Genomic DNA, 20732 nt, shown 5'->3' with positions numbered 1-20732 from the left:
AATAAACGTTTGTGGAGTGCAAGATTGAATGAACGAATGAATGAATGACCATGCACATATGTGTTTTCTCAAAGGACAGAGCGGGCAGGTTGGTGGGGCAGCTGCAGGGTGAAAGGGACCAGGGCCAGTCCTCCCCAGGATGGGGTCCCACGGTGGCCCTCACCTATACCATATATGATTGCTCTTCTTTTTATATAAATATTATGATACTGTATATATATATAGATACACATACACAGCTTTATTTGGGGTGTTGGTTACAAAAGTAATACATGCTTATTTTTAAAAAAAAATACGGAAATACAGGTGAAAATGGAAAATCAATCTCTTCTTCCTGTGCCTCAGCAAAGGCAGCCACGGTTAGCACGTGGAAGCACAGCCTCAGACTTTCCTACCTCACAGGCCTCCCCGCCCCCCCGCCTCTCCCATAGACTTCATCGCTCTGTTGGGAGGCACCTGTGCATTTGTCTCCCCATTTCAGAGTGTCTCAGGACAGAGACTACCAGACACAGGACACCACGTCTTCCCCATTCCTTCTGGTTCGGACCTCCCCGCCCGCTTCCCCACCAAAACGGGCAAAGCAGAACACGCAAGAAAGAGCACGGACTGATGGGAAAACTGTGAGCTCCGGAGCCAGATGAATCAGTATAAATCCTGAGGCTAGGGGAGCCGTGGAGGAGCCCCTGGGGACCAGCCAGGTCAGAGCACGGGGCGCGAAACACCCTGTGACAGGACGGACTGGGACAAGCCAAATCACCCCTTGGCTGACGGCTAAGTCTAGCGCTTTCGGTGAGAGTGTGGGGATGAGGTTTCTTCCTTCTCCAGGTCTTGGGCGTTGAGCTGCCTCCAGCAGAAAAGCAGGAGGGTGGGCAGCAGGTAGGAGCTGGAGCCTCCAGGACAAAGAGAACCAGAGAGGCAGGATGAAGGCGTCCATGGAGGCAGCCAGGACACAGGAGGCCGGCAAAGGGGAGGAAGCGCCCTCAGGGGCGGCCCTGTGGGGCAGCTGCACCCTGAGGCTGACTGAGGGAGCCTGGCTGACGCGCACGGCAGGATGCGGACACGGGAGAGAGCGCAAGGGGTGAGTGACTTGGGGGTAAGGGAGGCCCCCTGCCCTGGGCGGCCACAGAAGATGTTGCCTTGTGGGCATATGGCGCCTCACCCATGGGACCCAGGAGGACAGACCAGTTCGGCTCTCCTTCCCTCCACTCTGCTTCGGGAACCAAACCTTTCCATTTGTCTCTTCTGATAAATCTCTTTGAGCTGGCAATCTCAAGCCCAGACTTTGTCCCTTTCGCTATAAAATAAAAAAGTCACCCCAGAGCTTTCTTGCAAGGAGATGAAAATGGCTCTGTCGTCACAGAATCAGCAGGTTCATCAAAGAGTGGGCAGGGGTCACCTGTCAGGTCACCTTTCACCTTTGGGGAAAGAAGGAGCCTCGGCCCCAGGATGGAGACCAGTTTGCGGGGGATCACTTGTCTAGCCCTTCGAACCCTGGCTTCTCCAGAGAGGGGGCTACCCAAGAGGGGTTAGCAGATCAAGCCTCAGGTGACTCTTCAGCAAGCAGTTGTCATGGAGTATAGTGTCCCCGGGAGCTATACTCACAGGCTTGGCCAGGCTCCGCGCCCTGGCGGTCATCGAATCCTCCAGCTGGAGGACTCCTTCCTAGATACACAAAGACCCTGGAGGTTTTGCGACTTGTCATACTCAACTTGTTATGGCGCGAACGATTCTGAGACCCACGGAGCCAATTGAGATTAATTATGAGCCTTTATTAGCCGGCCGGCGACTGACTCTCTACCACGCAGGACTAGAGGAGATCAGCCCCGAGCTTTCAGAGCAGGCAGCTGATAAAGCTCAAGACCATATCCTGGTGGTCTCCTGAACGAGCCAGCAGATTACAGAAGTGGAAGTTGGCTTTTAGCATATCTTTGCCCGGAACAACACCCTTAGTTAACAAGTAAATGGATTACAGAAGCAGACATCGGCCACCTACATATTTTATACAATACACGTCCTAAACCACACGCAAGCAAGTAGGACAACTTCTGATATCTAAAGATATTTCTTCCCCGTAGCTGACTTAGCTAGTTTGCTCACTTGAAAATTTTCCACTCTTAACAAACTAGGGACAGTGGCATCATGCTGGCTGCCCATGGGCCTTGCTGCCCAACCCTGGGGAGCTGTTGGGGAGCCAGGCTGGGACAGGAGGGCGAGGCCCCCCTCCCCCTCCCCTTCCTGAGGCTTATGAGGGTGATGATGGGCACTGAGGGCTCTCCTTCCATTTCAAAGCTTAAGAGGAAGACATGGGGCCGGGGAAAGCAAGCCTGGACACGCTGCCCAGCCTGGTCGCTGCTGGGCAGCTGTGGCAGGAGGAAAGAGTTTGCAGGCTCTGGGAGGGGGTAGGATGGTGCCTGCTGGAGCACAGAAGTCTGAGTAAAGGCTGACGTTAGGGAGAGCAGCCCTGGCTGGGGAGGTAGGAGCACATGGGCCCACAGCCCTGGGTCCCCCTGAATGTCGAGAGACGGGTCCAGGTACAGACACACGTGTGTGGAGGCTGGAGAAGGAAGAGACACGTGCACACGCACGTGCCCACACGCACACATCACACAGGCGCAAGTCTGGACACGGACACACACACTTACACAAGCACAGGTTTTCACACATTCCCACACAGACACAGAGGCACGCGCATGCAGCCGCACACACAGACACCACCACACGGCCGACACAGGTGCACGGGATCAGGCACACACAGCGACACACAATCACACACGCCCAGGCACCCACCAAAGAGATATGTGCACAGGCACAGGCGCATGTGCGCACACACACCCCCCCCCATAACTCAGATACCAGCTGCCCAGGCCATGTGAGAGATTCCTGGCCAGCCAACCTTGCCAACTCCCTTGGGGTGCAGCCCTGGCCCTCCCACTGCCCCGCCCACCCCGCTGGTCAGATAAATCCTTTCCCTTTCGCCCTGGGCCCTGCTCTGCCTCCCAGTCCGTCCTGCCTCAGACGCCCGCACAGCTTCCGTCCTCCGCTCTCTCCGGCAAGAACAAAGCCAGCCAGCCAGCAGCATGGGTAAGGAGGGGCTTCCGACCACCACAGCCCCCACTGCCCACCGCAGCCCACCCTCCGGGAAGTGGAAAAAGCCTGAGTGAGGGTGAGAGCTGGTTAAGGGATGGACGGCTGGACTCTGTTCAGCCGTCCACGCTCCACCCCCACTTGTGCATTTCCCAGCTTAGCCAAAGTTCTGTACACACTTGGAGGCAAGGTAGAGGGACTTCTGGGAAGGGTGGCTCTGGGCTCCATCCAGCTCCCCAGCTGCGGCCTGGAGTCAGGGTGCCTTTCCACACCTGAGAAAAGCAGGTGCAGGGTACTTTGGTGTGGAACCTCTATGTCCCTGGCTGTTACCTTAAAAGACACAATCCTGATTTCAGTTCTGGGCCAACTTCCCCTGCAGGATATAGGGAACCCACGCCTTCCATGTCTGGGCCTGCTCTCCAGCTGCCCCGAATCACCAGCCACTTGGGGTGGCAGTGGGTTGCAGGGGGCCGATCAAGAAGCCCACACTCTCACTGGGGCCTGTCGCAGCAACCCCCACCCTCTCAGTTCCCGAAGGCTTCCTATCCCCCACGCGTGGGAATGGATGTCAGACCAGGAGGAGTTTGGGTCTGGTTGGAGAGCTGAGGTCCTAGTCGCCTTGGAGCTGGCTCTTTCCTGGGCAGGAAGGATGCCCAGCAGCCAGCCTGGCACTGGGGAAACTTCACGAGCTTTCCTTGGGTTCATCTCGAAGCCAAGATGTTCAGAGACCTTTCCTGAAGCGGGGTACAAGGGGGCGGGGGGAGCGGTGATGCAGGCGGCACCTCCTCCTTCACACTGTCGCTTCTCAGTCTCCGTTTGGCTTGGCCGCATTTGCAGCTCTGTCTTCGTGTCTGGGGTGTTGGCTGCCTTCCCACTGTGTCCGGCAGCCCCGTCTCCTCCCCCTCGCCCCACTCTGGGCCCTGACAGCTTGGTTGTTTAGCGACGCAAGTCTCCTTAACTCCTCTCTCTCCCTCAGCCCGCCCCCACCCTCGTCCTTAGCACCAAGTGGTACCTGGGATCCCCCTTCCTGGCAGGGCCCACCTATGCTGGTACAGCCCTTCGCCCTCGCAGAAGTGCTGCACACAGTCTGATCCGGACTTCGTAGAACATTATCCCCTTGTAGCAAATGAAGGGGCGAAAGCGGAGAGCGTGGGTGTCAAACGCGGAGCGTGAAACCTGGTTTCTGGACTCCAAAGCGCTCTCGCTGCCTCTTGGCCTCCCAAGTCCTCGGTTCCCGCAAGCAGGAGGACCTGCTTCCTGCCCGAGGGCCTGGGCCCCGCACCAGCGCTGGTTCAACCTGGCTCCTCCCGGCTCCCCGTGTGCAGGGCCCCGCGGTCAGGACAGAGGCCAGACTGACCTTGGGACTGGGCAGGGAGGGATGCCCAGTCCTGCGGCCTCCACTCTGGGGTTCCACTATAGTGGGGACAGCTTCCCACTATTCCTCGCCCTTCCTCCTGGTCAGGCCCCCAAGCCCCCCCCCCCCAGCTGTCCTCCTTGGCAGCGACTTCCCTGCTGTCTCCAGACTTCCGGGGTCAGGGCAGCCACACTCCCTAGCTCTGGGGTGCGGGCCTCTGAGCTCCCCCGAGTTGGGCCCAACACCCTGCTTCACAGATCATGGAAGTGGGGACCACCCAGGGGTGGAAACTGGTCTAAGGGTATCCAGGAGCTACCAGCCCTGCAGCCTTGAACTTTAGCTTTCTATTCCTTAACCAGATCCTCTGTTATGTAATCCGGGCCCTGGCCGGCAGCCTGGAGTCAGAACCAGAGGGGAGAAAAGCAGGAAGTGTCCGCGTCCCTGGGAAAGTTAGCTTTCAGGGGAGAGAGTGAACTGGCACCACGCTGGCTCCTCGGGGACAGCCAGGGTGCCCTGGCTGCAAACAGCAAGCACAGAGCTGCACACTTGCCTGCACTTTCGTGGTGACTTCTGCCAAAAGCCCGTGGTGGCCTTCTTATTACCCTCCTTTAATAGATGACATGGAAACTGAGACCAAGGAGGTTATGTGCCCGAGCTCCCCCGGTTAGCCAGAGACCAGCCGGGATCGAGACCCAAGTCAATGTCATAACCACTGCGCCCCCCAGTCTGCCCCGGGTGGGCCCTGTCGAGCGTCTGTGCACCTGCGGGTCGCATCTGCGCAGCTCTCCCGGCCACGTCCACACACTATCAGGGCTTCGAGGGGCAGAGAGGAGGGGCAGAGGGCTGACGCAGCTGGGGCAGGGCGAGGACCTGGGACAGCGCATCTGCCGTGGCCGCCGGCAGGACGTGCTGCAGCACGTGGGGAGCGCCCTCTCCCCCCAGAGCGTGGTCCAGCCAACACGCCCCGTTGTTTCCACAGCAGCAGGATGTGGCAAGTGTGGGCCCGGGTACCCTAGCCCTCTGGAGGCCATGAAAGGTAAGCGCTCAACGTCTGAGACCCCAGCACCTGGGAAGGGACCCCGCGAGCAGGCGCCCTCTACTGATGCCAGCGCCGCGGGGGGGCGGGGATGGGGGTGGGGATCTCTAACCCTGGCCTCCACCCTCAGGCACATCCAGCTGACCCTGCCATTCCGCTCCAGCCTGCCATCCCCACTGTCTGCTCTCTACCCCCAGGGCCCAGGGAGGAGATTATCTACCTGCCCTGTGTTTACCGAAACACGGACATCGAGGCTCCGGATTACCTAGCCACAGTGGACGTTGACCCCAAGTCCCCCCAGTACTGCCAGGTGAGGTGTAGCCCGTGACCTGTCCTCTAGCACTGGCCCTGAGGACGCCCTTCCCCAGCTCTATCCTAAACCCGCCCTGGGTCTGGCGGGGGCGGGGCGGGGAGCATACGGGGCGGAGGGGGCGCTGCCGGCTGCAGGAGGCCTCCGCGGAGGGGCCCAGTGGGTTCAAATCCAGCGTGCGCCTGCAGCCAGGTCACAGCAAGTCCCGTGGGCGCCTTTTCCAAAAGCGAAGAGAGGCGTGGCCGAGCCAGAATGACCCTGTCCCCCCACCCCCACCCCACCCCGGTCCCAGGTCATCCACCGGCTGCCCATGCCCAACCTGAAGGACGAGCTGCATCACTCCGGATGGAACACGTGCAGCAGCTGCTACGGGGACAGCAGCAAGTCCCGCACCAAGCTGGTGCTGCCCTGCTTGATATCTTCCCGCGTCTACGTGGTGGATGTGGGCGCCGAGCCCCGCGCCCCGAAGCTGCACAAGGCGCGCTCCCTGCCCTTGCCCCTCCGAGACCCTGTGGGCAGGAGGCCAGCCCAACTCAGCTGCCTCCAGTTCTCGGGCCGGGTGTGGGCTCAGGAGCAGGGACCAGAGGAGAGATGATTCAGAGCAGAGTTTCGGAGGCGTTCTGAGTGGTCACCAGCCAGCGCCATGGGGCAGGGAGATACAGGGCAAGGAGCGGGCTGGCTTCTCGCTTTTACTCTGAGTGGGGAAGGAGCCATTTTTCCCAGGCAGGAGCCCAGGGCTCCCCTTCGGCAGGGGGCTGCTGGTGAGACAAAGCTGTCCGCGGGCCCAGGAGGGGTTTACGGTCCCCCAGGGCTGTGAGTGTCTTCAAGACAGACCGGGGAGACGTCAGTGCTTTCCGGCTGGGGAGGTTGGCAGTCTCTCTGACTCTCCCTTGCTGCTCTGCAGAAGTGACCAGACCGAATTTCCGCTATATTCCCACAGGGACAATTGTGTCCATGTTTTGAAGGAAAAGAGCGTGGTGTCAGCAGATAGAAGTGAGCGAGCGAGCGAGGGAGTAGGGAGTGGGGACGTCCGGCCCTGGAAGAGTCTGACGGCCTTACGCTCTCCAGGTCATTGAGCCCAAGGACATCCACGCCAAGTGCGGCCTGGCCTACCTCCACACCAGCCACTGCCTGCCCAGCGGCGAGGTGATGATCAGCAGCCTGGGAGACCTGGAGGGCAATGGCAAAGGTACCTGCTGCCGCATCCGTGGGGGGAGCAGGTCCCAACTGCTCCCTGTGGAAGAAGCGGCACAACCTTCCAGGGAAAACTGGGGGATGGGAGGGGCGGGGCCGGGTCTCATCCAATATTTAAACTACAGTCAAGTAACTTCATTGGTTTCGATCATTTCTATAAAGATGGGCCTTCGCCTATGAATTCACTTTAAGGTTATAATCGGAACAGTCTGCTGTGGGGGATGTGAGCACAGATACGGCCCCAGAAAACGCACGCCTCGAATGTCAGCCTTTGTGAATTCATGAGCAAATCTCACAGTCCTTGGGGCTCATGATCCCCACATCCGTTGTGTCTTTTATGGTACGATCAGAGCTGACACTTAGAAAATGTCTGCTGTGCAACACTCGAGGTGGGACCCACTACACACCTGGTTGAAGGCGCTGACAAACGCAGGGGTAGGAGGGGGCGGCAGGCGATGGACTTGGAGCCTCTCGAACACACCTGGGGGTGAGGGCTGGGGGAGGTGCTGTCTCTACTGCCACCCTACTCCATGCCCTTCTTAGGGGGCTTCGTGCTGCTGGATGGAGAGACGTTGGAGGTGAAGGGGACGTGGGAGCGGCCTGGGGGTGCTGCGCCTTTGGGCTATGACTTCTGGTACCAGCCTCGACACAATGTCATGATCAGCACCGAATGGGCAGCTCCCAATGTCTTCAGAGATGGCTTCAACCTCGCTGATGTAGAGGCAGGTGAGCAGTCCCCGTGGGCCGGCAGGAGCCTGGGCACACATGCCCCGCTTTCTGCCCCCAAACCCCACTCTCCGGCACTCTCGTCTCCCTCGTGTGGCCCCCAGGCCTTGAGTGATGGCACAGGAAGTGCTTCGAGCTCTCGCTTCCTCCTCCCTCCTCATCCCTCCAATCCGTGTTCAACCTTCCGCCCCCGGCCAGGCCCCGGCCATGGCCCTTGCCCTCTGACCCCGATCCTGAGTCCGTTCACCGGCCCGTCTCCACCCAGGACGATATGGGAGCCTCTTGACTGTCTGGGACTGGCAGCGCCATGAGATCGTGGAGACTCTGCCATTGCAGGATGGGCTCAGCCCCCTGGAGATCCGCTTCCTGCATGACCCGGCCGCTGCCCAGGGCTTCGTGGGCTGTGCCCTCAGCTCCACCATCCAGCGCTTTTTCAAGAATAAGGTGACATGTGCCCTCTGGCCCTATCCTCCCAGAGTGCTGTCCGCACCTCCGCCCGGGCTTCTGTGGGCATGACGTCCCCCCGTCCCTACGAGTGACCAGGAGCCTCTGCTTGGCCACGCCAGCCCAAACTTGGCCAGGACTGAGAAATCGGGCCACATACCTGCCTCTCCACTCTCAGCTCTAGGCTAGTTCTTCCTTAACCCTAACTGGCCACGCTCATTCATTCATTCATTCATTCATTCATTTATTCATTCAAAAAACACTGTGCGAGCGTCTGTGTCAGGCACTGTGCAGATGCTGGGCACGTAGCCCCTGCCTTTGGGGGCCTGCGTCAGAACTAGACCCTAGTGGCAAGGAAGCACTGTAGCCACAGTCTCTCTGTAGGCAGCGGGCCCTGGGGAGACCCAGATCTGCCCGCACCCCCAGCCCTGACAACTCACTTCTGCCTCCTAACCCAGGGAGGCACTTGGTCGGTGGAGAAGGTGATCCAGGTGCCCCCCAAGAAAGTGAAGGGCTGGATGCTGCCCGAAATGCCAGGTGGGTACCCAGGGGACGGTGGGAATTGAAGGTCGACATTAGCCTGGGCACCGGGAGTGCTCATAGCCTCTGGACCACTTGCCCGCCCCAGGCCTGATCACCGACATCCTGCTGTCCCTGGATGACCGCTTCCTCTACTTCAGCAACTGGCTGCACGGGGACCTGCGACAGTATGACATCTCTGACCCGCAGAAGCCCCGCCTCACGGGACAGGTGGGGGCCCTGCCCGGACGGGGGAAGGGAGGGAGGAAGAAGAGAGGCTGCATGAGGAAGAGGGGGGCTGAGGGATGGTCTGGGCCAGGACCATGGGGAGCCCCAGCTTCCGTGGTACTAGGAGGGGTGGGGAGGAGGGAGAGGTCCGACTGAGGCGAGCTGTGCTCCCTATCCTACACGGTCCTCTGTTCTCTGCCACTCCCCACCCAGCTCTTCCTGGGGGGCAGCATTGTGAAGGGAGGCCCCGTGCAAGTGCTGGAGGACAAGGAGCTCACAGCCCAGCCCGAGCCCCTGGTGGTCAAGGTGAGGGTCTCTGCCTGCTTGTGGGTGCCCTCAGGACCCCGCTGGAGGAGTGTGGGGGAGGAGAGGCAGCGTCTGAGCACGCCCTGGTGTCCGGGTGTTGCCCTGGGGACTGACCCCTGGTTTTCCCAAGGGGAAACGGGTGGTCGGAGGCCCCCAGATGATCCAGCTTAGCCTAGACGGGAAGCGTCTCTATGTCACCACGTCGCTGTACAGTGCCTGGGACAAGCAGTTTTACCCCGAGCTCATCAGGTGAGAAGCAAACAGCTTCGGCTCCCCTCCCGGCCCTCCTCTCCCAGAGGGGTCATGTGGCTTTCTGAAGACTCCTCGGGCACCCCACCTGCCCCCACAGTACAGAACCTGCTCCGTCCTCGTCCTCCGGACCCACCCTCTCCTGCAGCACAAAGCCCGGGGGAGGGGCGGCCCCCTGACCTCTCTCTTTTCCCCCCCTGATTGCCACCAGGGAAGGTTCTGTGATGCTGCAGGTTGATGTAAACACAGTAAATGGAGGGCTGAAGCTGAACCCTAACTTCCTGGTGGACTTTGGGAAGGAGCCACTCGGCCCAGTCCTGGCCCACGAGCCCCGCTATCCTGGGGGCGACTGCAGCTCTGACATCTGGCTCTGAGTTCACCCCCGAGCCTCACGCTGCATTCCGAGCCCTCCCTCCCACGGGGACCCGGCTTCGCCCTGCGCTCTCTCGGCCCCCACCCTTGCATTGTGTCCTACCGAAGCCAAACTGAGGCCCTTGACATGCATTGGGCGGTGTCTCCGGATACCGACCACTGTTGTGCTTTGCTCACCCTGCTGTTTTCACATGAGCTCTCGGGAGTTATTTCATCAAGAAATAAACCGATAAACCTATTCCTGAGGTCACCTTGTCTTTGGGGGTGTGGGGCCTGCGACTCCTCTTCTGCCGACGCTTTGTATCTTGCACGGAAAGGTGCTGAGGAGAACTCAGGGGTTACGGTGGCTAGTTCGTACCAGTGACTCCAGTATGATGCTAATGGTGCCCAAAATCTCACTTTTACGGTCAGACAGAACCTGAAGAATTTAGATGTGGTTGTCACAGGACACCTGAGGACAGAGAATGTCAGTTGATATTCCTAAACATTTTTTTTTTAAATCTGAGCTTTCTTTTAATGAACCTAAAATCTCACCCACCACCTCCAGGAGAATGTAATATGTACCCCCGCACAGGAGCCGCCCAAGACCCCTGATGAAGATAGCGTAACCCATTCCACCGCTGGGGAAACCCCCTGGAGAACACACAGTGGCGGGAGGTTAGGTGTGTCACCTCCTACCTGGAAGACAGGAACGTTCCCATGAGGAGGGCTGGGGACATCAACACGAACCCGCCTAACAGACCAGGCCCTGCATTCTCGTCTCCTCACCGGGACAGTGTTTTCGAACCTTGCCCAAGTCAGAGGTGTTGCCTTTCTCTGTGCCAGGGCTTAAGTTCCTCACAAAAGGTATGGGATGGGAGTGTAGGGAGACAGCAACCAAGCAGTAATTCAATCGACTCCTTTATTCTCTACCCAAGACACGGCGAAGCGGCGCTCAGGGATTAACCTGCCTTCTTTTCCGGCGTCCACGACGGTGTCTTTGTTTAAACACGGGCGTCATCTGGGACTACCCCAAAGACGTGTCACACTTTCTTTCCCTTTGAGGTCTTTTCATCATGTTCCTGAAACATCTCCCTAACCTGACTCCTGATTCCCTCCTCCTGTCGTACCTGCCATCTGGGCCAGGTCGTCATACCCTTTGGCAAGTCTTCTTACCTTAACCTGCACTTAACCTCAGCATGAACAGATGTCACGGTGAATTGAAATCTCCCCAATTATTCCCAGCACCCAGCTGGGATATTAGCACAAAGTGTGCTTCAATAAGTAAAAGAGTAGAAAGGAGGTGATTGATAATAGATTGGGATGATTAAAGAGTTACATGGAAACTCGGAATTTACTGGATCTTACCAGAAGTTTCTCTCCGAGGTTTCTGCCTGGTCCTTTTCAATAACCAAACTGCTTCACAAACTGAAAGGATCATATAGTTCGACATCATTTCTACATATTTCTAGATGCTTGAGACTCTATTCGACAAGATGGATCTTGAGTACTTTTAATACCAGAAAGCAAGGAAACTATTGGAGGCTATCAGGGTTATGTCTAAAGGACACGTGATGTATCTGACAAAGGACTTGTATCTAGAATGCATGAAAAACTCTCAAAACCCAACAGTAAAAGACCAAACATTCTAATCAGAAAATGGGCAGAAGGCATAAACAGACATTTCATCCAAGAGGATATGCAAATGCAGATGAGCACATGAAATGATGATCACCGTCATTAGCCATTAAGAAAATGCAAATTAAGACCATGTGGCATCACTACACACCTATCAGAATATTGAAAATAGAAAATAGTAATAGCACAAAATATTGGCGAGGATGAGAGAAAAAAAACAAATCATTCATACCTTGCTGGTGGAAATGTAAAACGGTACAGCTGTTCTGAAAAATAGTTTGGCAGTTTCTTATAAAGAGTAAGCATGCACTTATCATATGATGCACCTTTTGAACTCCTGGGCATTTATCCCAAAGAATTGACAAAGAATGGTCACGTCGAGATCAATTGTTCATAGCAGTTTGACTTGTCACAGCCTGACAAGACTTCTCAGTTGTACTCACAAAGATTCCACCACCCTCCTCCCCCGCCCCGCCCCGCCCCACTCCCAGCTGCAGGCTGGCCAAGCAAGAACAGTGAGCCGTGGGAAATGTCCAGCTTATCATCCAGGATGTCCTTCCAGCACCACGGTCAGCTCCACATGTGGGCCAGTGAGGCCATCTGGAAGGTTCTAGAGAGTTTGCTGAGCTCAGGGACACCTCCAGAAAAGCCATAGCCCCAGTCCACCACAACAAAGAATGTGAGAGAGTATTGGGCGATGCCTGCCCCATCGTTGGTTCGTCAGGTGTGATTAGCCCTTCTGCACACCGCGGCTGAGCGAGTCCCTAAGGGCAACCAGGCAATTACACTCATCTCAGGGGTGGGTGAGCGAGGACCAACCTCCTTTTTCTTTTCTTTCTTTCTTTCTTTCTTTCTTTCTTTTTTCCTATTGAAAGCTGACTTCATGCCATGCACTGTGCTAAGCAGTACTTTATTTTTTAATTCTTTTCAATTATGGTCAATATTTAATATTATATTTGTTTTAGGTTTCGGTGTGCTGTTAGACATTTATGTAATTTATGCAGTGACCCCCCCAATAAGTCTTACACCCACCTGACACCATACATAGTTATTGCAATATTACCAACTGTGTTCCCCAAGCTGTACTTTACATTCCCACGACCGTTTTGTAACTGCGAATTCGTACTTCATAATCCCTTCACCCTGTTCACCAAGCCTCTCAGCGCCCCTCCCATCTGGCAACCATCAGTTTGTTCTCTGTATCTATGAGTCTGTTTCTGTCTCCTTCATTCATTTATTTTGTTTTTTAGATTCCCTGTATAAGTGAAATCATATGATATTTGTCTTACTAAGTCTGACTTATTTCACTTAGCATGATGCCCTCTAGGTCCATCCATGTTGTCACAAATGGTAAGATTTCATTCTTTTTTATGGCCTGGTAATATTCCATTGTTTATATATATGTACCACTTCTTCTTTATTCATTTGTCTTTCGATTTAGTCCATTTACATTTAAAGTAATCGTTGTGTGGATTAGCTTCTGAAAGAGATTCAAGCCAGGCATGTGAATTGGGTGGGGTCTCAGAGAATCACCAAGGTGGGTCAAGAGCGATGTTAGCCAAGTTAATGGAGACTCAGATATGGTGCCTGCCTGTACCACCTACATGTTGAGTTGGTGGGGTGGGGCGCGGGGCTCGGCAAAGGAACAATGACCCTTTAGTCTCAGAGAGAGCAGCACCTTCAGCCCTTACCTTGAAGCCAGACAGTTCCTCTCCATATGTCCCTGGTGCCTTTCGGGCTGCTTCCCTAGCCCTGGAGCTCAGAGAAAGCGAGTCCATCAGCGAGTCCATGTGTGGGCCCTTTAAGAGGGATGTCTGGGGCTCCAGCTGCCCTCCCTTTCAGCCCAAGAGAATTCCCGCTGATTTTTTCCCCCAATTCTCTGTGTATAAAATGGTTTCTTATTGCGGTTTTAATTTGTATTCTTGCTTACTATAGACAGTGAACAATTGTTCTTATGCTTATGAGCCATTTCTGCTTCTTTTATGAAATTCCTGTTCATTTCCTCTGCTTATTTTTCTATTCGGTTATCAATCTATTTGGTTATTAGTAGGAAGTCTTTATAAATTCCAGATAATAATCCTTGGTCAGTTATGAGTCTTGAAAATATCTCCTCCCAATTCGTAGCTTGCCTTCGAATCCTTTTTATAGTGGTTTTTTAAATGAATTTAAGTTTTCGTATTAATGTATCTACATTTATCAATATTTTCCTTTATGGTTTGCATTCTTGTGTTTGTTTAAGAAATTCATTCCCACTATTATTAGGCAATGTATAATAGTGCCTAATAACTTTGGTTCAGATCCTAGCTCATCATTTACTCCATGACGCTGGGCAAATTATTAACCTCAATGCCTCCGTCTCCTCATCTGTAAAATGGGGATAATCATAATACCTTTCTGATAGAGATATCAGAAGATTAAAAGGTAACATATACGAGGCCCTTAGAACAATCCTCAATACATATTAACTTTCTATAAATATTTGCCATTATTTTGATGATGCTTATCAGGCCATTTTCATTGTTACTTCTAAGACAGGGACCATCATACCTTACTCGGCGTTGTATCCTCAGCTCTTAGCACAACACCTGGCCCAAATGAAGGGTATCATTCTCCTCTACTCAACCTTACCTTTCTACAGTGCTGTCAAAATAATCTCCCTATTGTAGCTATGACACTTTTCTTCCCTTTACTAAAGCTTCCCGTTATTCCCTGCCACCTGCAAATTTCTGAGCCAGCAGAATTTACCCCAAACTCTTTCCAATCAAAGTGCCCAATATTTCCCTTCATACCAAAAAGTGGTGTTCGGGGTATCTTTCCATCAGTCTGTACCCAAACTTATATATTAGCATCTACAAATATATATACATACAGCTGGGGCAGTCTTCAGGAGAATGGACTCCGAAGGCAGACTGCCCGGATTTGGATCCTGATTCCAGCCAGCACTTACTACATATACAACTGTTGATAAGTCCCTTCACCTCTCCAAATCTGTTTCCTAGTGAGTAAAATGGAGACAATAATAGTACCTACTTCGAAGAGCTGCTGTGAGCATTAAATGAGGTGTTTAGTATTTGGTACGGTATCTGACACTCAGCAAACACCAAATAAATTACAGCCGTGATTGGAAAACCTTCTTGCTGGCATATCCTTATTCCAGCAATTCTCCCAGTACCACAGAAACTTGTTGTCCTCTTTACCAAAGCACGTCGATGGTGAGACTGGAGAACACATCAGAAATCAGGATTCAAGTATAGTTTTGGGTGTAACATATCTGCTGCACAAAACCAAATACACCCATTCAAACAGTTACTAACCCAGAGTCCGTGACCTAAGACAGATGCAAAACTTGATCTGCATGTGCATTTGTCATGGGAGAGGGTTCTGCTAAAAAAACAAAATTCAACTAAGTAAATTTTGAAGATCTAAGTGGCTTTATTAAACAATGCATGAGATCAGGAGCCTCTCGCCTAGGAAGTAGAGCGAGGCTTAGAGGAGTCATAAAAAAAAATGGAAATGTTTTACAGAAAGGAGGATGGGGCAAGGATGCCATTAGAAAATAAAAAGAAAAAAAATGGAAGTTCATGGAAGAAAGTAAGAGTTCGGGCCGACGGCAGCTTCTCATTGCCTGAGCTACACTTTTTCCATTGGTCGGGCGAGAAGAAAATCTCCCTTTCTCCTACAGCGTAGTAAAAGCAGAAACGCCTTTCTGTTGGAGATGCAAGGTCGTCTCTTCCAGTTGGGGGGAACCGGGTGTGAGAGCTCCCTCTAGAGACCTTCCCCACTCCAATTTCCTTTTCTAAATTTCACAGCTCATTGCTTTCATCTGATTCATGACCTTAAAAAACCTTAGCTAAGAGAGTTAAGAATCCATTACCTATTCGATACAAAGTTCTCTAAGAGTAAAAAGTTCTTGTGGGCATCCGGCACCCACTGGAAGAGTCAGGCGAAAATTCTAGTGTCAGTGCAGAAGTATGGGATGTAAATGCGTTAGCAACTCTTCGGAAGGAAATAGAATATACGCGGGAAACCAAGGAACATTACGAGCATCTTAGCTTACAATTCGGCCTATATAGCACAGCTTGCTGGGGTTTCAGGCCTTCAACGACGAGGTCAGAGAGCCCATTTGAAGGTTGAGTACCTGTACGCATATGGGGGGGCGGGAGGGAGGAATGATTCAACTTGTTTTTCATCAAAAGGGGGTTATGTGAGCTTACAGCAAACTTCCGTCACTATCACCCCTAATTTTCTAGTTATTTTATCATCCATTAAGTCTTCCAGTAGCTCTGACGGCCGAGGACAAAACTGAAACACGGAAGGAGAGAGCCAAAGAAAAGAAAGCACCAATGGGAGCCAGGCGCTGGGTCTCTCGTCCTGCGGTCCCTTTAAGAGAAGAACCTCTCGGGACCGGCAGTCCCAACCGACCCCAGTTTTAACCGAAACCTAACCCGGACTTCCCCCTCTTGACTCAAATAAGACCAACTTTGGATTTTCCCTCCCCTATTGACCAATCAGATTCTGTTACCAGGCAGACTTCAGCTGCCGCGGGTGTGAGCCCGGCGCCTTCTGTCTCCGGGTGGCAGCAACGACCAATCAGAGAGCAGGCCGTCCGAGTATCTAGGCAGATCGGGGCTGCTCCAGCCATTCAGAAAAAAGAAAATAAAGCAACGCACGAGCCCGCTGGGCCAGGACCGTGGGGCTGGGCTGGAGTGAAGGTGGCTGCGAGGTAGTTTCTCTTTCTCCCTTTTCCTTTATTGTTGCTTGTGTGGGAAGGGCGACCATTCAAAGGTAGGGAGGGGGCGATACGAGTTGGGAGGAGAGCAGAAACAGATTTGAGCTGTATTTTCAACAGCTTCTTCGCCATGTGCACGTGTCCCCAATCTGGGACCTCGTTCCCCCCACCGGCTTTCCTACGCCCAGCCCAGCAGTTCCGCTGCCGGGACCCCCCCTACTCTACAGCAACGCGGGATTGGATGGAGGGGGAAGGGCGGGCGGTGGGGGCGCGCACCCGAATGGGGTGTCGAGGGAGATGACGTAGGGGCCGGCGGCGTGGGGAGGGGGAGCGGCGGGGGGAGCCGTGGCGAGATTAAGTAATGAGAACTTGGGCCCAGTTTTTTCCAAGCCTGGAAGGGCAGAATGTGCTCGTATCCTCTCTGACCTCCCAGGCAGATTCAGTGGTGACGAGTCTATTAGAGGATCAGAACTTTATTTCGTGGTTGTGTCTGTTGTCTTTGAGAAGGCAGCATTGGGGGTCAGAGGCGGAAATGGAAATTGGTCTCTAACGTGGATTCCCAATCCCCCTAGCCCTTCCTTTACAGGTTTAGACATTTAGGAGGCTGAGGAAGCGGGGCAGATAGAATGGAGCCGCCAAAGATCTTGTGGGGTCTCTAGGGGCCTGGAGGAGTAATGGGATAATTTCAAATATTTGGAGAAATTGGGAGGCTGACTTCTATTTCTCTCTCTTTCCGGGCAGAGAGATGAGGGGTGCCCTGGGGTTCCCCGGGGAAGGGGAGTTAAATCTTCCCGTCCTATGTCCTGTCAACTCTAGCCCTCATGCCGGGATGGCAGAAGATGAACCTGATGCTAAGAGCCCGAAGACTGGGGGAAGGGCCCCCTCAGGTGGCGCCGAGGCGGGGGAACCCACCACCCTCCTTCAGAGGCTCCGAGGTACCATTTCGTAAGTACTCACCACCACCTCCAGATCCTGTCCCAGACCTGGGTCTAGATCCCTGTAACAGCCACCTCCTCTGTGAACTGCCTCTCCCCAAGCAGGTGCTTCTGACCGGGGGAGGCTCTCCCCACGCTGGCAGTTCTGGAGCACCTGCCAGGCACGTCAGTCACAGGATGGGGAAAATCTTGTGTCTGACCTCTGTCTTTCTTCTCTTCACAGCAAGGCCGTGCAGAACAAAGTAGAGGGAATCCTGGTAAGTGTTTTGGGGAAGGGGGCGATAGGTGGGGGATGAGGCTGGTGAGGACATGAGAAAACGGAAGGTTTTTGTGGGAGAGACAGTGTTGTCCCCCTGTCCGAAGATGACTGGCTTTGTAACTTCCTAGCGATTTGACCTGGAGCATCTCACTTGATCTTGCTCAGACTTCTTGTGTGAAAGCCCAGAAGAAATAAAATCGGAGCTGATCCCCTCTCCTCCTCTGTCACCATGGTGACCCATAAGTGCTCCTCAGAGCACTGTGAGCACCCATCCTCAAATCATTCCCAGGTCCTTTTTCAGTCTGACAGTCTGAGTCAGCCTGGCTTTCTGGTCAGGATCAGAGAGTCCTACCTGGGGTCCTTCTTGTCCATATTACTTCTGCCTCTGTTCTTCCCTCCCTCAGCAAGATGTACAGAAATTCTCCGACAACGACAAGCTGTATCTCTACCTTCAGCTCCCCTCAGGGCCCAGTACTGGAGACAAAAGGTAGGTTTGGTGCTAGACCTTTAGATATCAGAGCTTCCGATTCTCAAAGGCTCATGGGAAAGGGCGGGGTGAATAAGAACACTCATCATGTCTGTCCTCGATCCAGAAGAAAGATCTCTGTCCTGCGTTGGTTTACTGGGGAAAGGTGAATGGCCCAGCACTTCTGAAGCGGTGTCTGCATAGAGCCAGGCCAGCTGCTGGGGTCTGAGTATTGCTTTTCTTTTTTATTTCTCTTGTAGCTCAGAGCCAAGTACACTCAGCAATGAGGAGTACATGTATGCCTACAGGTGGATCCGCAACCACCTAGAAGAGCATACCGACACCTGTCTGCCAAAGCAAAGCGTTTATGATGCTTATCGGTGGGTAGATGGGGGCGGAGGGTGGGCTGGTGGGCATAGGACTTCCTCTTTGCCCCTGGAGAGCTCCCTGCCTTGGACGAGCCTGACTTCTTAAAGACTGTCCCAAACTTGATCCCCAGGGACCCTCTGACCCCATCCGTGACCTCCTTCTCTGAGCATCTTCCCACTCTGTCCTCCCCTCCACTCACTCAGGAAGTACTGTGAGAGCCTTGCCTGTTGCCGCCCACTCAGCACAGCCAACTTTGGCAAAATCATCAGAGAGATATTCCCTGACATCAAGGCCCGAAGGCTTGGTGGCCGGGGCCAGTCCAAGTATCCTTGACTAGAGAGGCTGGGACGGGAGGACTTGGGCAGGAGGACGTGTGCGTGTGGAGAGCCAGGAGGGCAAACAGCCTAACCTTCCGAGGGGGCTCGGAGACCCCCACTCCATGCCGGCTGCTCCTTAACTTGCCTCAGATATTGCTACAGTGGCATACGAAGAAAGACCTTGGTATCGATGCCACCCTTGCCGGGCCTTGACCTAAAGGGTTCTGAGAGTGTAAGTAACAACCCTCTGATTGCATTCTTCTCCCCGAGGTTGAAGTCAGAGGTCTTCGGGACATGTTTTGAGGGCCGACACCGCCTAGGTCTTCGTGCACGTAGTTTCTGGGTGTATAGGCTATGCCTTGTGCCCACCCCACGGCTGAGGCAGAGGATGAAGAGAATTGGGTTTCTGGGACGGGCTGGCACAGGCTGCGCCCACCCCCAGTCCGATCTTCCTGTGTTCAACATGGGTGTTGGAGAGGGACCAAGGAGCCGAGGTTCCTGTATTGTGGAATGCGATGGGCACGTCCTCCCCCACTGCAGCCGGAAATGGGCCCAGAAGTAACCCCAGCACCTCGGGACGAACTGGTCGAGGCAGCCTGTGCCCTGACCTGTGACTGGGCAGAGCGAATCCTGAAACGGTCCTTCGGTTCCATCGTCGAGGTCGCCCGCTTCCTGCTCCAGCAGCATCTCATCTCCGCCCGGTCCGCTCACGCCCACGTGCTCAAGGCCGTGGGGCTTGCTGGTGGGTGAGCCCTCGCTCGCTGCCCTGCTCACTGCCCGGCCGAGAAACCCTCTGCCACTGTCAACCTCAAAGCCACCCCCCACCCTGCCCAAAGATAGAGACCTCTTGGATTTGCCTTCTGTTCCCAGAGACCCTTCTAGAACATGCCTTAGAGCTCCTTTTTTCCCCTGCCCCTACCCGTCAGTCAGTCAGATGGCTGCTCTTCTCCGTTCTCTGTCCTCACCTGACTCCCTTTTCTGGCACTTCCGCAGAAGAGGAGGAACATGCCCCTCGGGAACGGTCCTCGAAGCCCAAGAATGGTGTCGAGACCCCGGAGGGCGGAGCCCAGAAGAAAGAGAGACCAGCCCAGGTAAGGAAGTCAGTGCCCCTGACCTTGCTCTCCTGGGCCGCGCGGGTTTAATGCACCCCGCTCCGTGGGTCCCCTCCTGTGTCACCTCCTGGGCCTGTGTTTCCTCCCTCCCTTTACTTCTTAGCCGCCTCAGGAGCCGGAAGCCCGGGCGGGGGCTGGTCCCCCAGCACGCGGAGAGCGGAGGAAGAGTGCGGCGGAGAGCCCGGCCGCCGCGCCAGCCGCCAACCCGCAGGTTAACGCCCTGGTGGCCCGGCTGCCCCCGCTCCTGCCCCGGGCCCCTCGCGCACTCATCGCGCCCATCCGCGTCTCCCCGTCCATCCTGGCCCCCAAGCCTTCGGGCGCTCTGAAATTGGCCGCGTTGCCTCTGCCCTGCAGGGCGGGGGGCCCCCAGGCAGCCGTGCCCATCATTAATATGATCTTACCAACCGTTCCCGCTTTGTCTGGACCTGGGCCTGGGCCTGGGCAGGCCCCGCTTGCGGGGCTGCAGGGCCCGGAGGGCAGGGAGCTAGGCGTGGGCGGCGGCCCGCGGCCCCAGGACAGGGGTGTCAAGAGGACAGCCGAAGTCCCTGGGAGCGAGGCCAACGGGCAGGACCCGGCAGCTAAAGCAGCGAAGCAGGAGGTAGAGGGTACAGGAAGCGACGCCAAAAGGAAACGGGGGCGCCCTCGAAAAAAATCGGGTGGAAGCAGGGAAAGTAATTCCACCCCTGACAAGGCAGCCGCTGCCGTGGACTCTGCCCAGGCCTCGAGGTTCCCGCGGGAGACATGGGCCTCTGAGGCGGGAAGCGCCCCGGCTGGGGGGTCCCAGAGTTCAGGGCCAGGGGGAGAGGCAGAGAGGGGGACGGCACTTGCTCAAGGTCAGGAAGATGGCGCTGTTTCTAGAGGAGGAAGGGGCCCCAGTTCCCGCTATGCCAAAGGAGGAGAAGATACGACTCTTCTTTCCCCACTGAAAGTGAGCGTCATAAAGGGCAGTAGAAGCCACAAGGAGGCTGCTCTTTCGGTAGAGGGAGAGGTAGACTCGGCAGCACAGGGTAACAAAGACTCGAAGGGGCACGTGCCTCAAAGTTCCTCGTCCCAGGAGCGGAGAGACCCCAGAGCAACGCCCCCGTGATCGGGACGTGGGGAAGAGC

The 20732-nt window shown here is 54.9% G+C and overlaps 2 protein-coding genes across 5 annotated transcripts; both read left to right on the top strand.

Annotated features, from left to right (window-relative positions):
- The first annotated feature begins 2977 nt into the window (after nucleotides 1–2977).
- Nucleotides 2978–10018, top strand: SELENBP1 (selenium binding protein 1). The gene is made up of 12 exons (XM_015595428.2): nucleotides 2978–3081; nucleotides 5418–5474; nucleotides 5672–5784; nucleotides 6077–6262; nucleotides 6853–6973; nucleotides 7522–7704; nucleotides 7970–8148; nucleotides 8607–8685; nucleotides 8777–8898; nucleotides 9109–9201; nucleotides 9332–9450; nucleotides 9662–10018. Exons 1-12 carry the CDS (start codon nucleotides 3078–3080, stop codon nucleotides 9822–9824), a joined length of 1419 nt encoding a protein of 472 aa, XP_015450914.1. The 5' UTR covers nucleotides 2978–3077; the 3' UTR covers nucleotides 9825–10018.
- A 6054-nt stretch (nucleotides 10019–16072) lies between these two features.
- RFX5 (regulatory factor X5) lies at nucleotides 16073–20726 on the top strand. 4 transcript variants are annotated; one of them, XM_006919774.3, is made up of 10 exons: nucleotides 16073–16162; nucleotides 16985–17113; nucleotides 17327–17360; nucleotides 17767–17849; nucleotides 18089–18208; nucleotides 18401–18520; nucleotides 18665–18746; nucleotides 19055–19256; nucleotides 19508–19605; nucleotides 19730–20726. In XM_006919774.3, the coding sequence occupies exons 2-10, from the start codon at nucleotides 16998–17000 to the stop codon at nucleotides 20711–20713; spliced, it is 1839 nt and encodes a 612-aa protein (XP_006919836.1). In that variant the 5' UTR covers nucleotides 16073–16162; nucleotides 16985–16997; the 3' UTR covers nucleotides 20714–20726. The 4 variants fall into 4 exon arrangements, with proteins under 4 accessions (XP_006919836.1, XP_006919835.1, XP_006919837.1 ...); XM_006919773.3 differs by having other exon boundaries at nucleotides 16079–16162; nucleotides 16910–17113; XM_006919775.2 differs by lacking the exon at nucleotides 16073–16162 and adding an exon at nucleotides 16169–16224.
- Nucleotides 20727–20732: the final 6 nt, after the last annotated feature.

Source organism: Pteropus alecto, unplaced genomic scaffold, assembly GCF_000325575.1.
Source record: "Pteropus alecto unplaced genomic scaffold, ASM32557v1 scaffold106, whole genome shotgun sequence".
In the NCBI taxonomy this organism is placed as follows: domain Eukaryota; kingdom Metazoa; phylum Chordata; class Mammalia; order Chiroptera; family Pteropodidae; genus Pteropus; species Pteropus alecto.
The sequence above is the reverse complement of the archived record's forward strand: the minus strand, read 5'-3'. Positions and strand labels throughout refer to the sequence as shown.